Source organism: Scheffersomyces spartinae (assembly GCF_019049425.1).
Source record: "Scheffersomyces spartinae strain ARV_011 chromosome Unknown scaffold_24, whole genome shotgun sequence".
In the NCBI taxonomy this organism is placed as follows: domain Eukaryota; kingdom Fungi; phylum Ascomycota; class Pichiomycetes; order Serinales; family Debaryomycetaceae; genus Lizanozyma; species Lizanozyma spartinae.
Window position 1 is genome coordinate 64,950 of NW_025065071.1, and position 20,845 is coordinate 85,794.

General features: G+C 38.3%; 9 protein-coding genes across 9 annotated transcripts; 6 read left to right on the forward strand and 3 right to left on the reverse strand.

Annotated features, from left to right (window-relative positions):
- Positions 1-486: 486 nt before the first annotated feature.
- Positions 487-1,854, forward strand: SEC9 (Sec9p; the record flags this gene model as incomplete). Its single annotated transcript, XM_043193594.1, has 1 exon — positions 487-1,854. The coding sequence occupies one exon, from the start codon at positions 487-489 to the stop codon at positions 1,852-1,854; it is 1,368 nt and encodes a 455-aa protein (XP_043047263.1).
- Positions 1,855-2,201: 347 nt separating this feature from the next.
- HGT3 (Hgt3p) lies at positions 2,202-4,055 on the forward strand (the record flags this gene model as incomplete). Its single annotated transcript, XM_043193595.1, has 1 exon — positions 2,202-4,055. One exon carries the CDS (start codon positions 2,202-2,204, stop codon positions 4,053-4,055), a length of 1,854 nt encoding a protein of 617 aa, XP_043047264.1.
- A 74-nt stretch (positions 4,056-4,129) lies between these two features.
- KQ657_002849 (uncharacterized protein) lies at positions 4,130-6,834 on the reverse strand (the record flags this gene model as incomplete). The annotated part of the gene is made up of 2 exons (XM_043193596.1): positions 4,130-5,532; positions 6,816-6,834. The coding sequence occupies 2 exons, from the start codon at positions 6,832-6,834 to the stop codon at positions 4,130-4,132; spliced, it is 1,422 nt and encodes a 473-aa protein (XP_043047265.1).
- A 2,401-nt stretch (positions 6,835-9,235) lies between these two features.
- On the forward strand, positions 9,236-11,599 carry WOR3 (Wor3p; the record flags this gene model as incomplete). Its single annotated transcript, XM_043193597.1, has 1 exon — positions 9,236-11,599. The coding sequence occupies one exon, from the start codon at positions 9,236-9,238 to the stop codon at positions 11,597-11,599; it is 2,364 nt and encodes a 787-aa protein (XP_043047266.1).
- A 596-nt stretch (positions 11,600-12,195) lies between these two features.
- Positions 12,196-13,965, forward strand: HST7 (mitogen-activated protein kinase kinase; the record flags this gene model as incomplete). Its single annotated transcript, XM_043193598.1, has 1 exon — positions 12,196-13,965. The coding sequence occupies one exon, from the start codon at positions 12,196-12,198 to the stop codon at positions 13,963-13,965; it is 1,770 nt and encodes a 589-aa protein (XP_043047267.1).
- Positions 13,966-14,187: 222 nt separating this feature from the next.
- On the forward strand, positions 14,188-16,248 carry KQ657_002852 (uncharacterized protein; the record flags this gene model as incomplete). Its single annotated transcript, XM_043193599.1, has 1 exon — positions 14,188-16,248. The coding sequence occupies one exon, from the start codon at positions 14,188-14,190 to the stop codon at positions 16,246-16,248; it is 2,061 nt and encodes a 686-aa protein (XP_043047268.1).
- A 65-nt stretch (positions 16,249-16,313) lies between these two features.
- On the reverse strand, positions 16,314-18,350 carry MSS116 (ATP-dependent RNA helicase; the record flags this gene model as incomplete). The annotated part of the gene is made up of 1 exon (XM_043193600.1): positions 16,314-18,350. One exon carries the CDS (start codon positions 18,348-18,350, stop codon positions 16,314-16,316), a length of 2,037 nt encoding a protein of 678 aa, XP_043047269.1.
- Positions 18,351-18,680: 330 nt separating this feature from the next.
- MSO1 (Mso1p) lies at positions 18,681-19,211 on the forward strand (the record flags this gene model as incomplete). Its single annotated transcript, XM_043193601.1, has 1 exon — positions 18,681-19,211. The coding sequence occupies one exon, from the start codon at positions 18,681-18,683 to the stop codon at positions 19,209-19,211; it is 531 nt and encodes a 176-aa protein (XP_043047270.1).
- A 143-nt stretch (positions 19,212-19,354) lies between these two features.
- Positions 19,355-20,809, reverse strand: KQ657_002855 (uncharacterized protein; the record flags this gene model as incomplete). The annotated part of the gene is made up of 1 exon (XM_043193602.1): positions 19,355-20,809. One exon carries the CDS (start codon positions 20,807-20,809, stop codon positions 19,355-19,357), a length of 1,455 nt encoding a protein of 484 aa, XP_043047271.1.
- Positions 20,810-20,845: the final 36 nt, after the last annotated feature.

A 20,845-nucleotide genomic window follows, 5' to 3' on the forward strand; every position in this document is an offset into this window, starting at 1 on the left:
TCACGAGTATTCGTATACATAAGAACGCCAAGTAATCGTATGTATATCAAAGTGGCAAGTAGTAGTATGTCCAATATCAAAATGTGCTGTTCCCTACGTAGAAGTCTATTAATTGTGAGCTCTGTACAAGACCACTGAGGATTCTATGGTATGAGATCGAGAGGAGGGGTTGATGAAATACCAAGGCAGTGAAGGGGAACAGGGTGATTGAAGGGGTATAGCCATTAATAGTTAATAGTTCCAATATTTCTATAGTTAGTAAACTCATGCTAACCGAAACATTTACATGAGTTCAAAATAGCAACGTCCTTCCATTGTCACCTTATTACGTAAGCATATAACACTTTTTTTGTAGCACTGCCTGAGCAAAGTGAAATAATGTGACAGTCGAGGCGACCCAATTATAGAATTCTTTTAAGAACAATAATTATCATAAGTTTTAACCAGCCACATCTCATTAGCCGTAGAACCGATTAAAGCATCATAATGGGGCTCAAAAGGGTATTTAAAAAGAAAGAGCCAGCGGAAGAAGTGATCCAAAGACCTAAACATAGAGAAGAGAAGTTTGGTGCATTTAAAGAATATGCTCAAGAGAAACAAGCCAGAAAGCCTGGGCTTCAACCTGTGAATCCATATGCGAATATTGGAGCTCAAAATGGAGGTGGAGCCAATCCTTATGCCAACAACGATAATAATAATGAGAGTACGAGCAATCCTTATAGTGGTAATGCCAATACCAGTAACCCGTATGGAGGTAATGCCAGTAACCCATATGGAGGTAATAATGGTGCTATGAATGGAGGGCAACCACAAAGGTTGAACCTTGGACAAACGGCAACGTTTGCTTCATCTTCATCTAATCCTTATGCTAATGCTAAGCCCTATCAACCACCTTCGTCTAACAGAACTAGTACATCTAGGAGTACTGGTGGTCGAAGCACGAGAGTTAACGAATTCAATGATGACGAGTCCACTTTAGATTTGAATGATATTCCTTCTAATCCTATGCAATCAAAGAATAGACCCGTGAATAGGAAACCCAAAACACCATATGACCCTAATGAGCTTAATTTTAATCTGTTAGACTTGAATCAAGAAGACCCGGAAGATGATCTTAACTTGGACGTTTTAGATGTGCCATCTGAAGAAGAACAAGTTAATTCTGAAGACGAAGAGGTCGATAGGATTAAACAAGATATAAGATTTGTTAAGCAAGAGTCTCTACAACTGACAGTCAATACCCTTCGTATGGCTCAAGAAGCAGATGCTGGTGCAACCAATACTTTAGGAATGTTGGGATCACAATCTGAACGTTTATACAATGTGGAACAAAACTTACTTTTATCAAATACTCAAACCAAACTCGCAGACAGTAAAGTTGATGAGTTACGTCGTCTTAATCGGTCTATTTTCGTTCCAACTTATACACCATTTACCAAGAAGAAGCGGTATGAAGCAGCAGAACAGAAATTGAAGGCTCAATTGGCTACTGAAAAGTACACACGTGACCGGAACCGGTCCGGAATGTATGAGAGCGAACAACGTGTTAAACAAGGATTATCAAGTAACTCAACTAGTTCAGAAACTTATAGAAGTTACCGCGATCAACAACATTTAGAGGCTGCCCAAAGGTACCAGATTGAACCGGATTCGGAAGATGATGAAATGGAGAAACAAATAGGTAACAACTTGGATCAAATTGGGAATTACGCAAAGAAGTTGAACTCCACTGCCAAATTGATTGGACTGGAATTGGATAGTCAAAGCGAACGGTTGAAGAAGATTGAAGAAGATTCAGATAGATTAGATATTGACGTTCATTTGAATACCTCAAGATTGAAGAATATAAGATAGAATCGATCAACAAACATCAAAGAAATAAAAAGGTTCGTAGCTTACGTCATATCCGGTATATAGACGAGAATTAGGAGTCGTGCAATATCCTGCACATAAACAACACCCGACACCAATCTTTATCTTTGAATCAACATATATTTAAGACCAAGATCAACGTCATTCTTGTTATTATCAGTTCTCCTTTGACCCGGTGTTGGTCGGATATAAGATTTGATATAAATAGACCCATAAGCTGCTGCTACGTTAAGCTTAACGTGTTCCTTTCTTCCGACCGTGTTGCATTAACGTTTTAACTGGTTGGTAAATCACTCCTTAATGAGTAGAGATTACGTACATCAACACATATGAGTGGGATATCATCAGTTAGTAAGAGCTCGGAACCTCATCAACATATCCAGATTAAGGATACATTGCTTGTAGGGAGAGCTCTTTTAAATTTCACCTCGATCTTTGTTTCATTGGGAGTGTTTATCTTCGGGTTTGAACAAGGATTGATGTCGTCTCTCTTAACCAACAAATATTTCAAAGATTACTATAAAGACCCTAGCCCAGCGGCTATTGGTACCATGATAGCCATTTTAGAGATTGGAGCCCTTTTCTCATCATTTGTAGCTGGGAAAGCCGGTGATATTTGGGGTAGAAGAAGAACCATCAGGTATGGTTCATTTATTTTCGTTGTTGGAGGACTTACTCAATGTACTTCAGTCAATATAATCAATTTAGGTTGTGGTAGGTTGATTAGCGGGATTGCTATTGGGTTTTTAACAACCATTATCCCATGCTATCAAAGTGAAATCAGTCCTCCAGAAGATAGAGGGTTTTATGCTTGTTTGGAATTCACAGGGAATATAATTGGATATTCTTCAAGTATTTGGGTTGATTATGGGTTTTCATTTATTGAAAACGATTATTCTTGGAGATCTCCTTTATTTGTTCAATGTGTCATTGGAACCATGTTATTTTTGGGAACATTCTTGATTGTGGAAACTCCAAGATGGTTACTTGATCATAACCATGATCTTGAAGGAATGATAGTGATTGCAGATTTGTATGGGAATGGTGATGTTGAGGATTATTTTGCCAGACAAGAATTTAGAAACATAAAGGAAAGCATTTTAATTGCTCGAGTTGAAGGTGGAGAAAGATCTTATTCATATTTATTTCATAAATATGCTAAAAGAGTTTCTGTTGCATGTTTCTCTCAAATGTTTGCTCAAATGAATGGTATAAATATCATTGCTTATTATGCTCCTATGATATTTGAACTGGCAGGTTGGGTTGGTAGACTGGCTATTTTAATGACTGGACTTAATTCTATCATTTATATACTTTCCACAATACCTCCATGGTATTTGGTTGATTCATGGGGTAGGAAACCATTACTCTTATCAGGAGCCATTCTTATGGGTGTGCCTTTGCTCTTGATTGCATATTCATTAATGTTGAATAACAAATATACTCCCAATGTGGTGGTGGCTTGTGTGGTGGTTACCAATGCTGCTTTTGGATATAGTTGGGGCCCTATCCCGTGGTTAATGAGTGAAATCTTTCCCAATTCAGTAAGATCAAAAGGTGCAGCTTTATCAACTGCAACAAATTGGTTATTCAACTTTATTGTGGGTGAAATGACTCCAATTTTATTGGCTTCAATTAAATGGAAAACTTATTTGTTTCCTGCAACTTCTTGTTTCCTTTCGTTCTTAGCCGTGGAATTTCTTTTCCCTGAAACTAAAGGATTAACTTTGGAAGATATGGGTTCTGTTTTTGATGATTCTTCCTCAATCTTTTCTTTCCACTCCGGTAGAGGTTCAAATAATGGAGCAAGTTCTGCTTCTTCCATAAGAAAATTGAGTTCTGTTAGATCCGCGGCTTCAGTGGCTAGAGATCCAACCATATTATCTAATTCAGAAGTTCCATTATTAGCGGCAGCAGCAGCAAATGCTTCAGTTCCAGCTCAGCATCAAAGAACACCTTTATTAGGTGCCATTCCTAGTGGGTCAAGTGGTATAGCTGGTCCAAGGAATGATAATGATATCCCTTCAATGGAAGATGTTCCTCCACAAGAAATTGAGCCTCCTTCATTCGAAGAAATATACCAACATAAGGTGAAGCAATATTTGAAACCAACGATTTGGAACAGATTATTCAACCATGTTAAACCCATTGATCAACAAGATACACCATTATTGCAAGGTTAAACCTAAGGCAAACAACTGAATAAAATATAAACTACCTATTTATATAGAATAGAGTCCTTTAAAACCGAATCGCTTTACTGGCTTTGTTGAGACCTTTCCCTGAACACCTTGCCCAACTCATCTTCAATGTTGTCAATTAACATTCCATACTCAATCTTCTTTGCCTTTATGCGAGCCTCTCGTAAATATCTTTCAGCATCATCAAACTTACCTAAATGCAAATTGATAACACCCAAACCATAGGAAGCTAAGGCGGAACTTTCAGCAACATATCTTGTGTTTTGGATTTCCTTTGAGGTATCAGAATTGATGACATCCGCATGCTTATCGATATCTGCTTGGTGATTCTCTTTAATTGCATTTAATACCATTTCATAGGTGGACTTTGCTTCACCGATACTAAAGTCCTTTTGCTTCACTAACTCCCTAAAGGCATCTTTATCAACACGAGATACTTTATCACTTGCCTCTATTTGCTCTGCAGTAAGACTAAGATGGTCCTCAATGCCCAAAGTCTTTGCAATCTCTCTTCTTAATTTGATTTCTCCATATTCATATTGTTCAGCTCTATTGAAACATAACGATCCAATGTTGCAAGTATGTTGTAAGAATCTGTGAGGAACTCTATAATCAGCAAGAATCATTTGTTCCCATAAGTTAATGGAAGATTCAAATGCTCCAGTAATGTCTTCAAGTAATATCAACGATAATATATAAATGTCACTAGCTTGGAAATACTCATCAATAAATGGTTCCCAGGCATCAGGATTCTGTACTATTTCAAGGGTAGTACCATCTCCACAACTTACAATTAAGGAATCTTCAGTTTTCTTCACAACTTGAACAGAACCTCGTTTGGATGGTTTCATTAATAACGGTTGAGATGATACTTTGGTGGACGTACCATTGACCACAGCATTTCTTTGCACATATTCAACTGCTGATGCTAAATTAGCACCATGACCCAATTTACGACATATTTGATCTGTGGCTATAAGCAAATGAGTCATCATGAAAGGTTTCATAAGATTAGGGTTCTCTAATTCACGACCTATTTTCACTGCTAACCGAAGGTCCTTCATAATAAGATGATCTCTTTGATCCATGGTTAAAGGCTTAAAGTTTGGATTATCAGGTTGTGCCGTCAATACAGTCAAATAAAGCGTCAGGATTTCAGAATAGATAAGGAATGCTTCTTCATACATTGAAAGTCTTTCAAGCATTTCAGCTATTTTCAATTGGATACCGGTGTATTCATCACTGATTGGATCAAGTTTAAGATTTTTAGCTTCATCTAATGCTTCAATGTAATACTTAAGAGCAAGCTGGTAGTCGTACTCTCCTTTATTACTTTCAGCCCAAAGTCCCTTACGTAACAATTTGGCCACTGAGGTTGGAAATGTATGATGGGGCCAGTACTCCTTGTAAGCCAAGGGGATCGTAGCCAAAAGAAGAATCCCCCACAATGCCTTACTAGCTATCCATCCAAATCTAGACCGTGAACGAATTGGAGGAACAAGGTGGTTGTTGCCAGGTGGAGGGGGAGGTGGAGATGGATATGGATTAGAGTAGTCATATTGCGAAGCTAGTGATCGGCGTGTTAATAATAGACTAGTTCGGACAGTTGGAAACAAATGGTTTATGGTCCTTGTCAATGGACCTTTAGGAAGGAGTCTAGAAAGGTTCCTCATATCCGAAATGGATTGTTAATTGTAATAGAGCAATGAATTGAACAGAACAAGAGTTTTAAGTGGAGAAATGTCTGATTGAAGGTAAAAATGTAGTCACGTGATCAAACATATCACGTGTTTACCAGCATTAACGTTATTTGATGAAAACCTAGTAATATCAAACTACAAATAAGCATTGGGTTAAACAAGATAATCAGTACAGCTTATACAGTGGATCGAGCGTCTTGCGACAGCAACATAGAAACAGGATAAAATTAACGGCGGCAGGAGACCAAAAATCGAATCATTTGATCGTTTAGCAAAGACTTGGGTTTGTGTCATGATGAGCTGATTTAAATAGCAGTGAGCTCGAAGGCAAAGTACAAGTGATTATTGCTACAGTTAGAGTCCTACAGAGTCAAGGTACTTCCAATAAATAACAAGGATCTTTAACATATTCAATTATGTCAAACATCCTTTCGGTATTTAATCCCCCTCCCTCTCGGCCACTTTCCAATGAAGAAGTGGAAAGTTCATGTATTCCGTGTACAATTATCCAATCAATTCTCTGCGTAGGGGGTGGAGCTTATTTCAGTTCGGGATTCCCATTAAAGGACTCTAAAACCGGTAAGATAGATTTGAAAAAGAATCCAATTTGGTGGCAGAAGTCTGTGAGGATAACAGGAGTCCTTCTTATTGGCTTGGGAGCTTATAGATTTGGAGAAGCATTTCAAATGTTATATCGTAAACGATTTGGCTAAGCCTAAAAAGTTATTTGTATATAGTGAAACAGAGGTTATAAAGGAGCTTGGTTCTCTGCAAGGAATATATTGAATTAGAATTGCAGTTGTCAGTTGTAATAAATGGAATCCTCTTAATGTATTGGACCCTTAGTGAGGGATGTAATAGTCGTATAAAATAGTGCGTTGAAGGAAGCAGTCCACATTACCTAATGCGGACCACAAAGATAAAACGGTTATTTTCTCTGCATGAGACCCAGATTATTGAATTCGCTAAACATTTGCAACGACACTATATGGAAGGAGTTCGTTTAGTAGCCGTTACACCTTTGAAGATTCATTATCGGTACATAGTGGAACGAGACGCATTAAAGTAGATGTATTAATATGCCAGATGAAATGCTTAAGATGCGTCACTTGTCTTGCTTGGAGTTAACTATTAACGAACTCGTTGTGATATTAATCTTTTTTTTTTTTTCAATACAAATGTAACAATTTAGGTTCACATCTAAAAACGCATTAGTACTTATACATGACTGCGCATCCATCTATAAATAGGTGCGTATTTTCTATATTTAGGGTATACTACTTGAGATTTGATATAAGGTTCCAGAGATTGATTTCATTTGACTTGTGCATACATATTACATATTATTATATATTCGCACAAATTGCGTGGAAGGAAGAATAATTGTCGGAGTGTCTGAAATAAAAAAATAAACTCAAGAAAATGGAAGCCCCCGTCGCTAAATGCTGATGCTGTATTTCAATACATGGCTGTACTATGTGCACTGTTATTCTACTTTGGACTATACATATAGTGCCCATCATACATAAATAGGCAATATGTATATCGCAATACGTATATTGTAGAAAATGTCTGATGTTTGACTTAAAAAAGATTTCTCACAATAAGCCTAGAGCCAACACAATAACGCATTATTATCAGCTTGCATGCGTGTGCGCCAACATTAGTCCCGTGGAAAAAGGACACCAGCTGATTTTATTCTACGTACTTGCAAATACAGCAACTACGTCTAAATTAAGCACATAATTTTCCTTCTTAAGCCTAAGCTAAAGCTTCATGTGGTATTGAGTATCAGACATTTATAAGAAATATGTCAGGTAATCCACCTCAACTACCTAATGTCTTATGGTAGCATAAAATAAGAGTAGGTGTAATGAATGACTTGTTTGACTTATAGACAGCAATAACCGCATCATTAATGTTACAGATATTATAACATGACTAATATTGTTGCTACTACGACTTATTCAACTTACAATAAAAAAAATACACAGCAACTTACTGGCAGGTCTTGCCCCCTTAACGTACAATAACCAACAGACCTAGACTCCAACCACATTCCTTGAATTTGAGGCTGCTATTCATCTTCATTCAAGCTTGGTATTAAGAAAATGTGAAAATATGGTCCCCGGTTTCCGGCACGTTAGTTACATCCATACGTTTTTAACGAGAGTTAGTTGTGTGAAATTATTCAGTGTACCTGTACTAGTCAAATTTACGACAGACATGATTAAACTGTGCCACCAATCTCTGTCTGCATTAAAACAACGCATTATATACAGGTAAGCCAGGAAAATTACACAACCTTGCATAAACAATTCTGCAGCGCTACCCAAAGCAGAATAAAGATTGAGACTTGTCTGCAAACCTGGAGATTATCATGAGATGGTCATTTGATGGCGTCTTTCTTTATACTCAATCACCTTACTTTAAAACAACGTTAATTAAATGTCATGTCGGAATTCAGCAATGAACATCTTTCGTTAGACAGGGGGTCCCAAAGTGCTACCTAAAATGACACAACAAGCGAGCAAATTTCCGTTGACTGTTACTCTTTGGGTGTATGACAAGTTCATAGTTATTCTTGAATAATTTATTCTTATTATCGTTTTGTATTGTATTGTATTGTATTGTGTTTTCTTCAGCTTTTAGAATACGGTACATTTTGGTACCCCAGATCAGGAGTTGCAGGATGCGAAATATGTATGTACGGGCTGGATTGCTTGAATTGGGTATCAAGCGCAACTCTACTGTCAAGCGTAAATGAACAGAAACTCGAGTAATAAGCAAGACATTCAATTTCAGTGGCTTGTAGAACGTTGGTAAAGTTACAATTACAACAGCAGTATAACACTTATAGTAAAACTTGAAAATTTTATTAAATGCGATTCCACAATCTTCTAATAAAAGACTTGTAATGTCATGAATTTTTACTTTTTTGTATGGAAACTCCTGCATCATACACTGAAAAAATAACACCGCTACCAAAATTATACGTTAAACCTTACCGTATGATTAAGGAGGACATGACTTAATCATTCTATCAAGACAAAAACAAAAAATTCCTTCAATATAGATGACTGAGTTTAATGTTGCCACCGGAAATACACATATATGTAGCGTACAAATTCTTCAGAAAGTTATCTTGTGCAAAATTTTTCTTCTATTGGTAAGTTGTCATTATTTTTCATTATTCAAGCGACACTAAAAAACGACAAAAAAAAAAAAACTGAGAATAAAAATAAAAAATTGTCTGGACAATTCGTTTGCAATTGTTTTGTTTGCTTTGTATTATTTTTATTTTCTAATAGCGATCATTATTATTTTTTTTTTCCTGTCGCACCGCATACTAAAGCAGTTCGCATATCTGTACTTATTTGATGGCTATTTCTAAATTTGCTACCATAAAGAATAGTGTAATCATATATCATTTATCTTGAATAAGTTAAGTTTTCATCAGCAATGGATCGTCACTATATGGTGATGACAGAAAAGTACAACTACAATTATAATAATCCCACCCATCCCGGATACAAGCCGGGGGGGGCAGATGCGTCTAATTCCGGTACTGGAGGAGGTGGGAATACCAGCGGAAGCGGCTTTGACGGTGGAGTCGCATCACCCCCTCGTATTAAGTCCAATACCTCAAGCTCTAATCTTACAGGTTTAGGATTACAATCAACATCCAATGTGACATCTCAGACCCAAAGAGGACCGGACACTCAAATTAATTCCAATATTCTAATCCCATCTAATTACCCTCAAAGCTCACCAACTTATTACGGTTCCACCCCTCAAATAAATTTGAATCATCCAGACAAAACCACCCATCAATATTATACCACGGCAAGCACAGCCGAAACCATCTCCGCAAATACACCCGGCTACGCTTCGGAATATCCAAATCCAATGATGAGACTATCAGAACCCAGTACTTCAGATCCATACAATCCCTACCATCCTGGAGGTTATCCATATATCACTAATAATAATAGTAGTACTGCCACCAACGCGTATGAATCAACCAATTACTCTCATACCATCCCTAAACCTCAGGATAATCACGATACATCATCCTTTATGGCCCCTACAAGCTCCTACTCCAGAACAACCCTTACTGGTTCGAACTCGTACGACTCAAGCTATAGAGATCCATATCCAGTGAAAAGAGAACCAGACACTCCAAGTTATAGGAATCTCGGTACCGATATCCAATCTCCGCAGAACAGAAGTCTTAAATCCCCAGCCACTTCACCTCGTAATCCTATTCGACAGAATCCTTTGGCAGTTTCTCCTCCCATTAAGGTTGCTGATACACAGAACCAAGACCTCATTAAATCAATCCCCCCCTTACATGTTCAACAACAAATCGTCAATAATAATCCAAGCGAGGCCCCTATGGCCACCACGGGTCTGTCAAATCAAATTTTCCAGTCCAACTGTTCTCGATGTAAGAAACCATTTGTGCAATTGGTGGTGATGCCTAATGCCTCTGAGAGAAGCGCAAAGTTTGGTGAACCCAAGATCTTCAAACTTTGTGACCACTGCAGAGACTTACAAAGAGAGAGGTCAAGACGATGGCAACGTAAAACTAAAGACAGACAAGGTGCCTGTCGTCGTTGTGGAACGAATATCCCGGAAGACCAACAGAATTTCGTCTTGTGTCCAACATGTCGGCGTAGTCTTCGAGACAAAAAGGCAGTCAGAGCGGCTCAAGGTCGTTGTATTCATTGTTCCGGACCATTGGAAGCTCCAATCATAGCAACTGGTGCACTAGAAGATATCCAACTGGGATCTGGTGGTGCTTCTTCTACAGGAGCGGCTGCCAGTGCCAATGGTCATCACAAGTCCATGTCCAGTCGTATGAACTACAAAGTATGTGTTCGGTGCAGAGAGAATGATCGAATTAGACGTACCAACTTGGAGATGTTGGGAAACTGCAACCGGTGTGCCAAGGCCATGGATGTTGATGAAATAGGCAAACATAAAGTGTGCCATGCTTGTCGAGTTCGAAAGAGGAAGATGCTGGGAGGTAATTCAACTGACGAGAGTCGGAGTACTGATCCTAGTCCCAGAGTTTCCATTCTGAGTGGGCATGAAGTTCTCCTCGGTGAAGGTAATATTAATAAATCACCCATTGATCAACATCTGGCTCAACTTCATCAACAGTTACAACAACAACTACAACATTCCCAGTTGCATCAGCAAATACATCCAATGCAGCAACAGCAACAGCAACAGCAACAGCAACAACAGCAAACACAACAACCTCAACAACAATCTATTTACTGGCAAGATTCGTCCCAGGGTCTTTTTTCGAATCAATATCCAATCCAAGGCTTCGACCAACAACAACAACAACAGCAACAAGCACAAGCACAAGCACAATCGATGCAACCCCAGAGATACGATACTAGCTACACCAATTACTATGGCAATAAAAGCACAAAGAACAGAGGATTTAATGGGTATGAGCAAGGAATGCTTTCTTCTTCTCAATACGTTTCTTCCCAAGAAGGAGGTGGCGGAGGTAATCAAAGTCAATATCAAGAAGGAGGTCCTTGGTTTAACCAAGCACAAACATCTGGAGAGATTGAAAAAAATCAATACTTTATCAATCCGTTCTCACAGCATCCCAGAGTCAAAACAGAGCAACAACAAGGGGGGTATTCACAACCACAAGGCGGCTTTCCAGAATACCAACAACCGCAACAACCAAACCAACTACAACATAGTCAAGGTCAAGTACAGCCACCACATGCAATTGAACCAGGTGGATACTATGATGATATCTCTGGAGGTGAACCAGATCAAAGCGTTGATTAAGATTACTGCTACAATAATAACAACAATAACTATTGTGGGGCCGGACCGACGCATGCATTAAACAGGTCCAGCAGCAGTTACAGCCGACATAAACGTTAACAAACAAACATTAATATTAGTATTATATCATTTGGGATAATAGGTAGATCTAATCACGTGAGGAATTATACATGTATGCCCTGGACGCGGCAAACGAGGAGATTGAGCTGGGTTCCATGTAGCTGCAGCAGAATTACGCACGTAGCCGTACGCCTATGTATAGGTATATGCACGTGAGTAGCTTTTTGATTGTATAGCGGAGATTGGAGAATAGTGGTACATTGATAGTCGTGCCTTTACCACATAATGAGAACACCAACTCCAAACGATCCAGACCCCTCTATTAGTGTTTTCCTGCATGTACATCTACAAAGGGACCATAGAATTCGAGACGACTTGGGACAACAAGAGTCTAGATAACCTTAACTACCACCTTCCTATAGCTATTACCGACCTCAAGGTATATCCACTCCCTTTATATCCGCACGAATAACTTAAGAAGAATCTCATATATATACCATAACTATAGCTTATTTCCGAAATAAATCTGATTCACCATGGAAGCCTCTTCTGTGTTCAGACAAACCCACATTAACCGGTCACAAACGTCGGTCCAAGATAAAGAGTTACCTCCGATACCGCCGCCGTCGTCTACAGAAGATGAAAGTAATAATTTGCAAATCCGACCATCGTTTTCTTCTACTCCAAGACCTTCCTTGGATGGACTAGATGATCCCAAGATCATGCAGGTGAAATCTTTAAAACGCAAGAACCTCAAACAACTATCGTTAAATACGTTATCTCCGTTGGGTACATGTCAGCCTGTTCTGCTGGGTGGCGGAGGTGCTTTATCGCTTGAAGAATGTGGTTTCATCTCCCTGGCTTCAACGTTAAGTTCTGCATCATCAGAACTCCATCAAAGCCACCCTCTTCTTAGTAAGAGTAGTCTGCTTCATTTATCCAAGGTTCCAAGCAACAGTGGTTCAAGTTCGATTCGACTCACTCAAAACCTGAAATCTACTATTGATTTGGAATCAAATTCCGCAACCAGCATAATCATCGATCATTTGTCTGATTTGGATTTAAGATCCAAAGCGAGTAAGAATTCACTCGTTTCATCGTCTTCAAGCATAAATACCACTTCGACCAATGGGAACGATGCAAATCGAAATCATCATAGTCATCAACAACGTAAACGTCAAACAATCATTTCTTCCATTTCCCCAACAAAATCCTCCAGTTCTTCTTCTCCAAGAGCTTCTCCAATCACTGGAATTGCAACTTCATCATCAACAACAAGCGGAGAAGATTTGAAGTCTCCTATATCAACAACAGCTTCTATCAAGTTCAATAATGAAGATATCGTCACTTTAAAACAATTGGGTTCAGGTAATTCTGGTAGTGTTTCCAAAATCTTGCATATTCCAACTCAAAAGACTATGGCCAAAAAGATCATTCAAATTGAATCCAAAACTATCATTCAAAATCAAATTATACGAGAACTAAAGATCCTTCATGAATGTCAATCTCCATATATAATTGAATTCTATGGAGCTTTTATTAATACAAATAATACGGTTGTTATTTGTATGGAGTATTGCAATTGTGGATCACTTGATAAAATCCTCCCTTTTTGTGAATATCATAGATTCCCATTGAACGTTCTTAAAAAGCTTTCGTTTTCCATTCTTTCGGGGTTAACATATTTATATGATACTCACAAGATTATTCATAGAGATATCAAACCTTCTAATGTTCTTATGACTCATAAGGGAGAATTTAAATTATGTGACTTTGGAGTATCTCGAGAATTAACCAATTCCCTAGCAATGGCCGATACGTTTGTGGGGACTTCGGTTTATATGTCACCAGAACGTATTCAAGGTTTAACATATGGTATAAAATCAGATATTTGGTCAATGGGTCTAATGATAATTGAATTGGCAAGTGGTCAACATGTTTGGCGTAATAATGAGGAAGATGAAGAAGGAACAATCAATGGGAATGGTGGACATAATGGCTCTTTCAAAAGAGATAATGGCCCAGAGGGGATTTTAGATCTCTTACAACGGATAGTCAATGAACAACCTCCAACATTAACTGAGAAAATCCAACCAATCACCAGAATACCTTATGATCCAACATTATGTGCATTTATAGACTTGTGCCTTGTTAAAGATGATACGAAAAGAAGAACTCCATTTGAATTGCTTAAGGATTCTGCAGGATTCTTAAATGGAGTACAAGATGGTTCATATGATAAGGAAATCAAGACATGGGCCAAAGGAATTAGAAAACAGTTGAAAGAATTACATCAAGAACATTGAATATTTAGATATTATACTATCATATTATGTACCAATGGTATGCTACTATTACATTCTTCCATATAGCTAGACCTAGTTTAGTATCTGTTTACTACTTATAATCTATGATCACGTGACCAATAACGTGATCATACACACCGGAAAAATACCTTTGTTATCAGCAGGTGCTATTTCCCCTATCATATACGAGTAGATCCATATATCAAAAGGACACTTGCCCATATGAGAAGAGTCATAGTATTACGGTGGGCGTTAATGATACTTGGATTGGCCAAAATACTGGTGATTGGACAGGACCACCAGAGCGAGGTCTCCACCCGCATAGGTAGGTCAGATATCATAGACAAACGATTAGACGTATCACATTTACAAGAAGACATTGAACTGGAGGTACCAACAAACCAATTGCAGGAGGTTCTGGTTGTAACCACAGACAGATTGGAGACATCAATAATAAACAATAGCATTAGTGGTGCCTCAGACTCAGGATCAAGCGAAGGAGACACCCCAGAAGGTAAAATGTTAGAAACAGAGTCTGATAGTACTAACAAGACCGATGACGTAATACAACAAATGCATGTTCATGTCAACGAAGATGGTCCTGACAATCTTACCAATATAATATCCAATGTGACATTAGAAGACGGCGTACATTTCATGTCGTTTGAGGAATGGAAGAAGCAGAAGCAAGCAGAGCTTAGCTCACAACAACAGCAAGCGGAGTTTAGTTCTCAGCAGCAACAACAACAGCAGCAGCAGCAAAATCAACAGCAGCAATGCCAACAGCAGCAGCAATGTCAACAGATGCAACAATGTGAACAGATGCAGAAAAAGCTGCTGCTGCAACAGCTGCTGCAACAACAGCAGAAACAACAACAACTACAAAATGGTACGATCCCAAGGAATTGCTCTACTAATTCCAAAGAGAATTGTGATGAGCTCCCAGCTTCAGAGAGCAAACCAGCAGCACCTCCTTCAGAGGACTCCAAGCCCAAAACATACAAGATGCTTAATAATTATGCGTCTGCTGATTGTGCAGCTACGATTGTACAGACCAATCAAGATGCCAAGGGAGCATCGTCGATATTGAAGGAGAATAAAGATACTTATATGCTTAACAAATGTTCCACACCCAATAAGTTTGTTGTGATTGAGTTGTGTCAGGATATTTTGGTTCAAAGGATAGCTATGGGAAACTTTGAGTTCTTCAGTTCGATGTTTCGACAGTTTAGAATCACTGTTAGTGCCGAATTTCCTTCCACAGAATGGCAATTACTTGGAGAATTTGAAGCTGATAATAGAAGGACCGTACAAGAGTTTGATATTGCCAATCCTTTAATTTGGGCGCGGTATTTGAAATTGGAGATCTTAAGTCATTATGGTAATGAATTCTACTGTCCCATTTCAGTGTTAAGAGTTCATGGTAAGACAATGATGGATGATTTCAAGGAGAATACAGCTGAGATTATCCAAGTGGAACAAAAGATTGAAGAAGTCAAAGGTAAAGATCAACAAAATAATAATATCGATGATTACGCATCCCTGACAACCACACCAACTCAATTATCTGAAGAATGTCGAGTAGTATTGCCTCATTTAAGAGTCAATGAGTTCCTTAAAGACTTGAATACTTCTTCCTTTGATATTTGTTATCCACATGATAGTCCTGTCGAAGGGAACAATATCAACAATCCTGTTACAGTGTCCACCATCACGAATGAAGCAGTTAAATCCACTCAAGAATCCATTTATAAAACCATAATGAAGAGATTATCGTTATTAGAGTCCAATGCCACCTTATCGTTGCTTTACATTGAAGAACAAAGCAAATTATTATCCAATGCATTTTCCAAACTAGAATTAAGACAAGCTAATCGATTCCAGGCATTACTTGATTCATTTAATTCAACAATGATTGACCAATTTTTCAATTTCAAGCAAGCATATCATAATTTGGAGCAAAGATATTTTGACCAATGCAAGGAAAAGGATTTGAGAACTCAGTTAATGTTAGACGAAGCATTTATAGATATCAAATCTTTAACAGACGAACTTAAGATCCAAAGGTTGATAATAATTCTCAACATTGTTTTTGTTATCTGTTTATTGGCATATGTCATTGTTACAAGAGATGTGGTGAGTATAGAAAGCTCTAGTAGTGCTACTGGCACTGATGCTCATAAATTGATGTCTTCTCCATTTATTACAAGACCCAAATCAGTCTTTTCAAAACCAAAGAATAAGGATAAGAAAACTACTATAACAAAGAGTCACAAACTCTAATTATCTACAAGGTATTTATTATAAAAAATTATGTACACGGTCAAAGAAAAAGTTTCATAGGCTAATCACCAATCTTCATCAGAGTGATCATTTCTTCTTCTTGAACCAAAGTTGTCACGAGTTCCTTTGTTATAATTCTTTCTATCAGAATTATATTTGTTGGAACCTCTGAAATCATCGTTATTGCTTCTTCTTTTGAAGGAGTCTCTCTGGTTGAAGTCATCATAATTCCGTGTTCTGTACTCATCATCATTATTTCGTTTCTTATAAGAGTCCCTAGAACCATATCCTCCAGACAGACGTTGATAATTACCCCCTCTGTTGGAATCAAATCTACCTCTACGGGCAGATGACTTATTTTGATTATTGAATGACTTTCTTTGAGGTCCGCGGTATCCTGAAGGAAGGTGGAAGAAAGGCTCAGCTTCATCTCTTGATAATTGGAAGATGTTCTTGAGGAAGTTCTCTGAAGCAGATAATTTTGCTTCAGGATCATCAACTAATGTCCGGTATAAAGCAAGGGTTTCTTTAATGGAAGCATATTTGTCAATCTTATAGATTGCACTGCATTGAGCTCTGAATGATAGGTAAGCATTAGCGAACTCTTCAACATCTTCCATTGGAAGTTTGACAGTTGATAAGATATCTTTGGAGAATTCTGGAACTTCTTCAGCGTTCAATTTATTAGCAAAATTGATCTTCTTGGAGGAAATCAATTTCTTAGAATAAGGAGCTTCAAGTTTGGACAAAAATAACGTTGCTTTACCCTTACGACCAGCTCTGGCAGTTCTACCAATCTTATGAACATAATCGGCCATATCAGTACTTGGAGCAATTTGAATGACATCAGTGACATCACTGAAATCCATACCTCTGGCAGCAACGTCAGTTGCAACTAAAACACCATGAGAAGTTGATCTAAATTCTCTAACAGACCTATCTCTGGCCACTTGAGTCATTTTACCGTTCAAACGAAGAGTCCTGGACCCAAACTTCTTGGTAAGACGACTATCATATAATTCACTATGAGAACATTCTCTCAACAACTTGAAGAACCAATCACAACCGGTCACAGTGGGAAGAAACACAATGGCCTTGAAATTCTTTCTTTCCATTTCATTGACAATGTATGAAGCAGCAGCATTGAAGGATTGTTGGGCATCATTGGTGTATACCAACTCTTGGTGAATATTTTCATGGGCTTCAGGTTCATTCTTATCAACACAATCAACAAATTCATATTCGGCCCCAAATTCTGACACAGCAAAGTCTTCAAGTTCATTGGCAATGGTTGCTGAATAGCAAACAGATTTGAAAGGTTTTTCATTTTTATTATGACGCCGGGCTTGAATTAATCTGTCGTTGATGGAGTCGATTTCGTCTCTAAAACCTTCGTCTAAAATCCGATCTGCTTCATCATAAACCCTATATTCCAACTCACTAAACATGTGAGACACGCTTGGTGATCTTATTTGGTCTGCCAATCTACCAGGAGTTGCAACGATAATAGCCGGTGGATTTCTGGGGTCTGGTCTCTTTTTGGTGGAGTTTCCTCCCATAATAATCCCAATATCACATTTCTTAGCTAAAGAACGAGGTAAAAACTGAATCACCTTTTTATATTCCATTACAATCTGTTGAGCCAAGTCTCTGGTTGGTGCAACAATCAATGATGTGGTCTTGGGAGGTCCTTGTCTCTTGATAGCAGCATCTAAAGTGGGAATAACAAAGGCCAATGTCTTCCCGGTACCTGTTTTGGCTCTAACCACTAATCCCTTTTCAGATTCAAGAATTGGAATGATAGACTTTTGTTGAACTGGAGTCAAATGTTCAAACTTGGCTTTGATCATGCTGTCAACAATATCGGCACTAATAAGATTATTCTTCTTCAAGGATTTCATATCAGATACGATTCTAGAATTCACGGGAGTTGTTACAGTTTCAGCATCTGAAACAGTTGATGCTTCTGTTGATGATCCTTCTGTTGAATATGTGCGACTTATTGGAAACAAACCAATGTTTCTTTTGAAGGCCTTCGACGAGACGAGCTCATTCTTTGAACGGATCACAAGTCCGAGTATATTCCTCTTGATAAACGACATTTATTCAGTGGAATTACCGGTTACTTGATAAGAAGAAATTGGGCCATAATTTATGCGATGGGGTTTTTGTTAGGAGAATTTTCACTATTGTATGAAAGGGACAGTGCTTGCTGTATTGGGTAAATTGCGTCGCAACGATAGTGATAGATTTAAGAATCCCTAATTAGGGTAGCTTTTTTATTTCTTCAAGACGTACATTTCTCAAAATGGTAATCTTCTCAGGTAGCGCGGATACTGATATGGCAGTTGAATTTCAGTTTCAGAGTGACAACACCATAAATCCTTTGGTCTTCTTCCGTACACATTCTTAACATACAAAACATATAAACTATGGACGCCGGCTTTTTCAGTAAGATAAGGAGTAACTACAGTCAGAAATTGGCCAATATTTCCTTCCGGAACTCGGAACATGACGGGAATACACCCGATGAGACCCTTATCCACAATGCATTTGTTAGGTACTATGATAAACGGCAATTGCCTTATCCTGAATGGCTCGGAGTTAAGCAACAAGCTGGTGGCGCTACTGTTGGTGGTTCATTATATCCTAATAGCTCTGGCTACTCGCAATATTCCAGTTCTCCGTATCAACCAGTGAGAGCTTCAACTGCTGATCCTCAGCCATTGCAACAATATCTGCAACAACGACCTCCCATACAAGAAACACAACTGGACCAAAGAGTTTCCTATACAAGACCAAGTCGGTTAACAGATATGTACAACAAATCCCGAAGTAGTAATAATATTCATGGACAGCAACGAACACTGACTGGAGGTGGTCAAAATACAACTGCTATATCTGCTTCTAAAATCAGAGAACGAATGTATAGTAATTCCTCAGCATCATGGAAAAGAGAATGAAAGGACCACATCTTAACTTACATTACATAGCATTGCATTGCATTAAATTACATTACATTAGAATACAGCTGAGGTTATACGAGGTTTATGCGATACATAATTTTACCAGATTAATCAATTAATTACATGCATTCTTCTAAAAACTAAATACCGTTCAATTTACGGAGACTTGCTTCCCAATAGTTCCGTCCTCTTATAAACCAATCAGGCAACTTATTATCTGGAGGAAGCTTTAACGTAATCTCACTTACTCCATCAAATTCAATCAGAAACTTTGAAAGATTCTTATAATATTTGAAGTCGTATTTCTCTTTAATGCGTTCAATGTCGTACTCAGACATATTCTTCAATTCTTTGTAATCCCGAAACTTTTTAAATCGAGGTGACCGGCTTTCAAATGACGCACGTCGGGGTAACATGTAAGATCCCGGTGATTGGGTCAAACTTCGGAATCTGCTATTAGACATTCGACTAACAGATGATCGTCTTCTATCTTGGCTTATATTAATACCTCTTGAGTTAGTCAAAAACATCTCGCTACTAAAACTATTGTGTCTGCTGAGTTTTTCAACATTTGGTGAAGTGCCCGGAGTGATTTCTCCGTCTGAAATATTTGAAATACTCCCACTTTTCTCTTGATTCCGTTGTTCTGCCAACTTTAAAAGATTAGCCGGGATTTGCGGTGAAGCTGAGAGTAGTTCATCGTCAATGTCGTCTTCGTCTTCAATGTCGTCTTCACTTTCATTATCACCAATTGCGACTTCTTCAATGCTATTATTGTTATGATCATTTCCTTCTAAAGAATATGACTTGAATGACCTTATCATCTTGGAAAAATCCGCACCCTGTTCAGAGCACTGTTCCGGACATACAAACCCGGATTTCTCCTCCTTCGGTGTACCACTGGCCAGCCGTAACTGTTGTAATAGTTGATAATTAACCTGCTCTATCTCGTATGGTATTAGCTCCACTTGAATCAACTCCAAAAAGTTCTCGGCAAAGTAATTGTGTTTGGACGAATTACCAGAGTATATTCGGTATTCGTTGATTATGGAGTTGAAGTTCCATTTTTGGATCTTCCGCAATATCCCAACTAGTGTTGATGTTGAGTCCACTAACAACATGTTATGCTTATTCTTATTAAGTATAAGTTCAAATGCACTGGTGATCAAACTTCTATCAATCAACATCCATTCGTCATTCTTATCCTTCTTTGACGATTCAAGATCAAACACTACTAAATCATCTGCTGCTAAGCCCGAAGATCTTTCTGTTCTATCCGTGACATTACTATTACTGCTGTTATTATTAGTATTGTCACCAGGGCTCTTCTTTATGTCCTCACTCTTGTCTTCGGTATAGTCTTTACTTGCTCTAGATGATGCATGGTTGGAAATCTTGAGTCCTCCAAGGTTGTAGACCTCTATATTGTTCTCTCCGACAAACTCCGTTACAGATCTTCCTGGTTTCTCCGCATCAACAAGAACCAATGATCGCAATTGAAGGGTTTCAAGAAATGAGAAATTGTCTGATACTAACTTAGAACACCGGTAAACACCTTTTTCTACCTGTCCGAAGTTGTCTGGAGGCACCAACATGTCTTGGAATGGAAGGAGTGCAGGAACAGAGTGCAG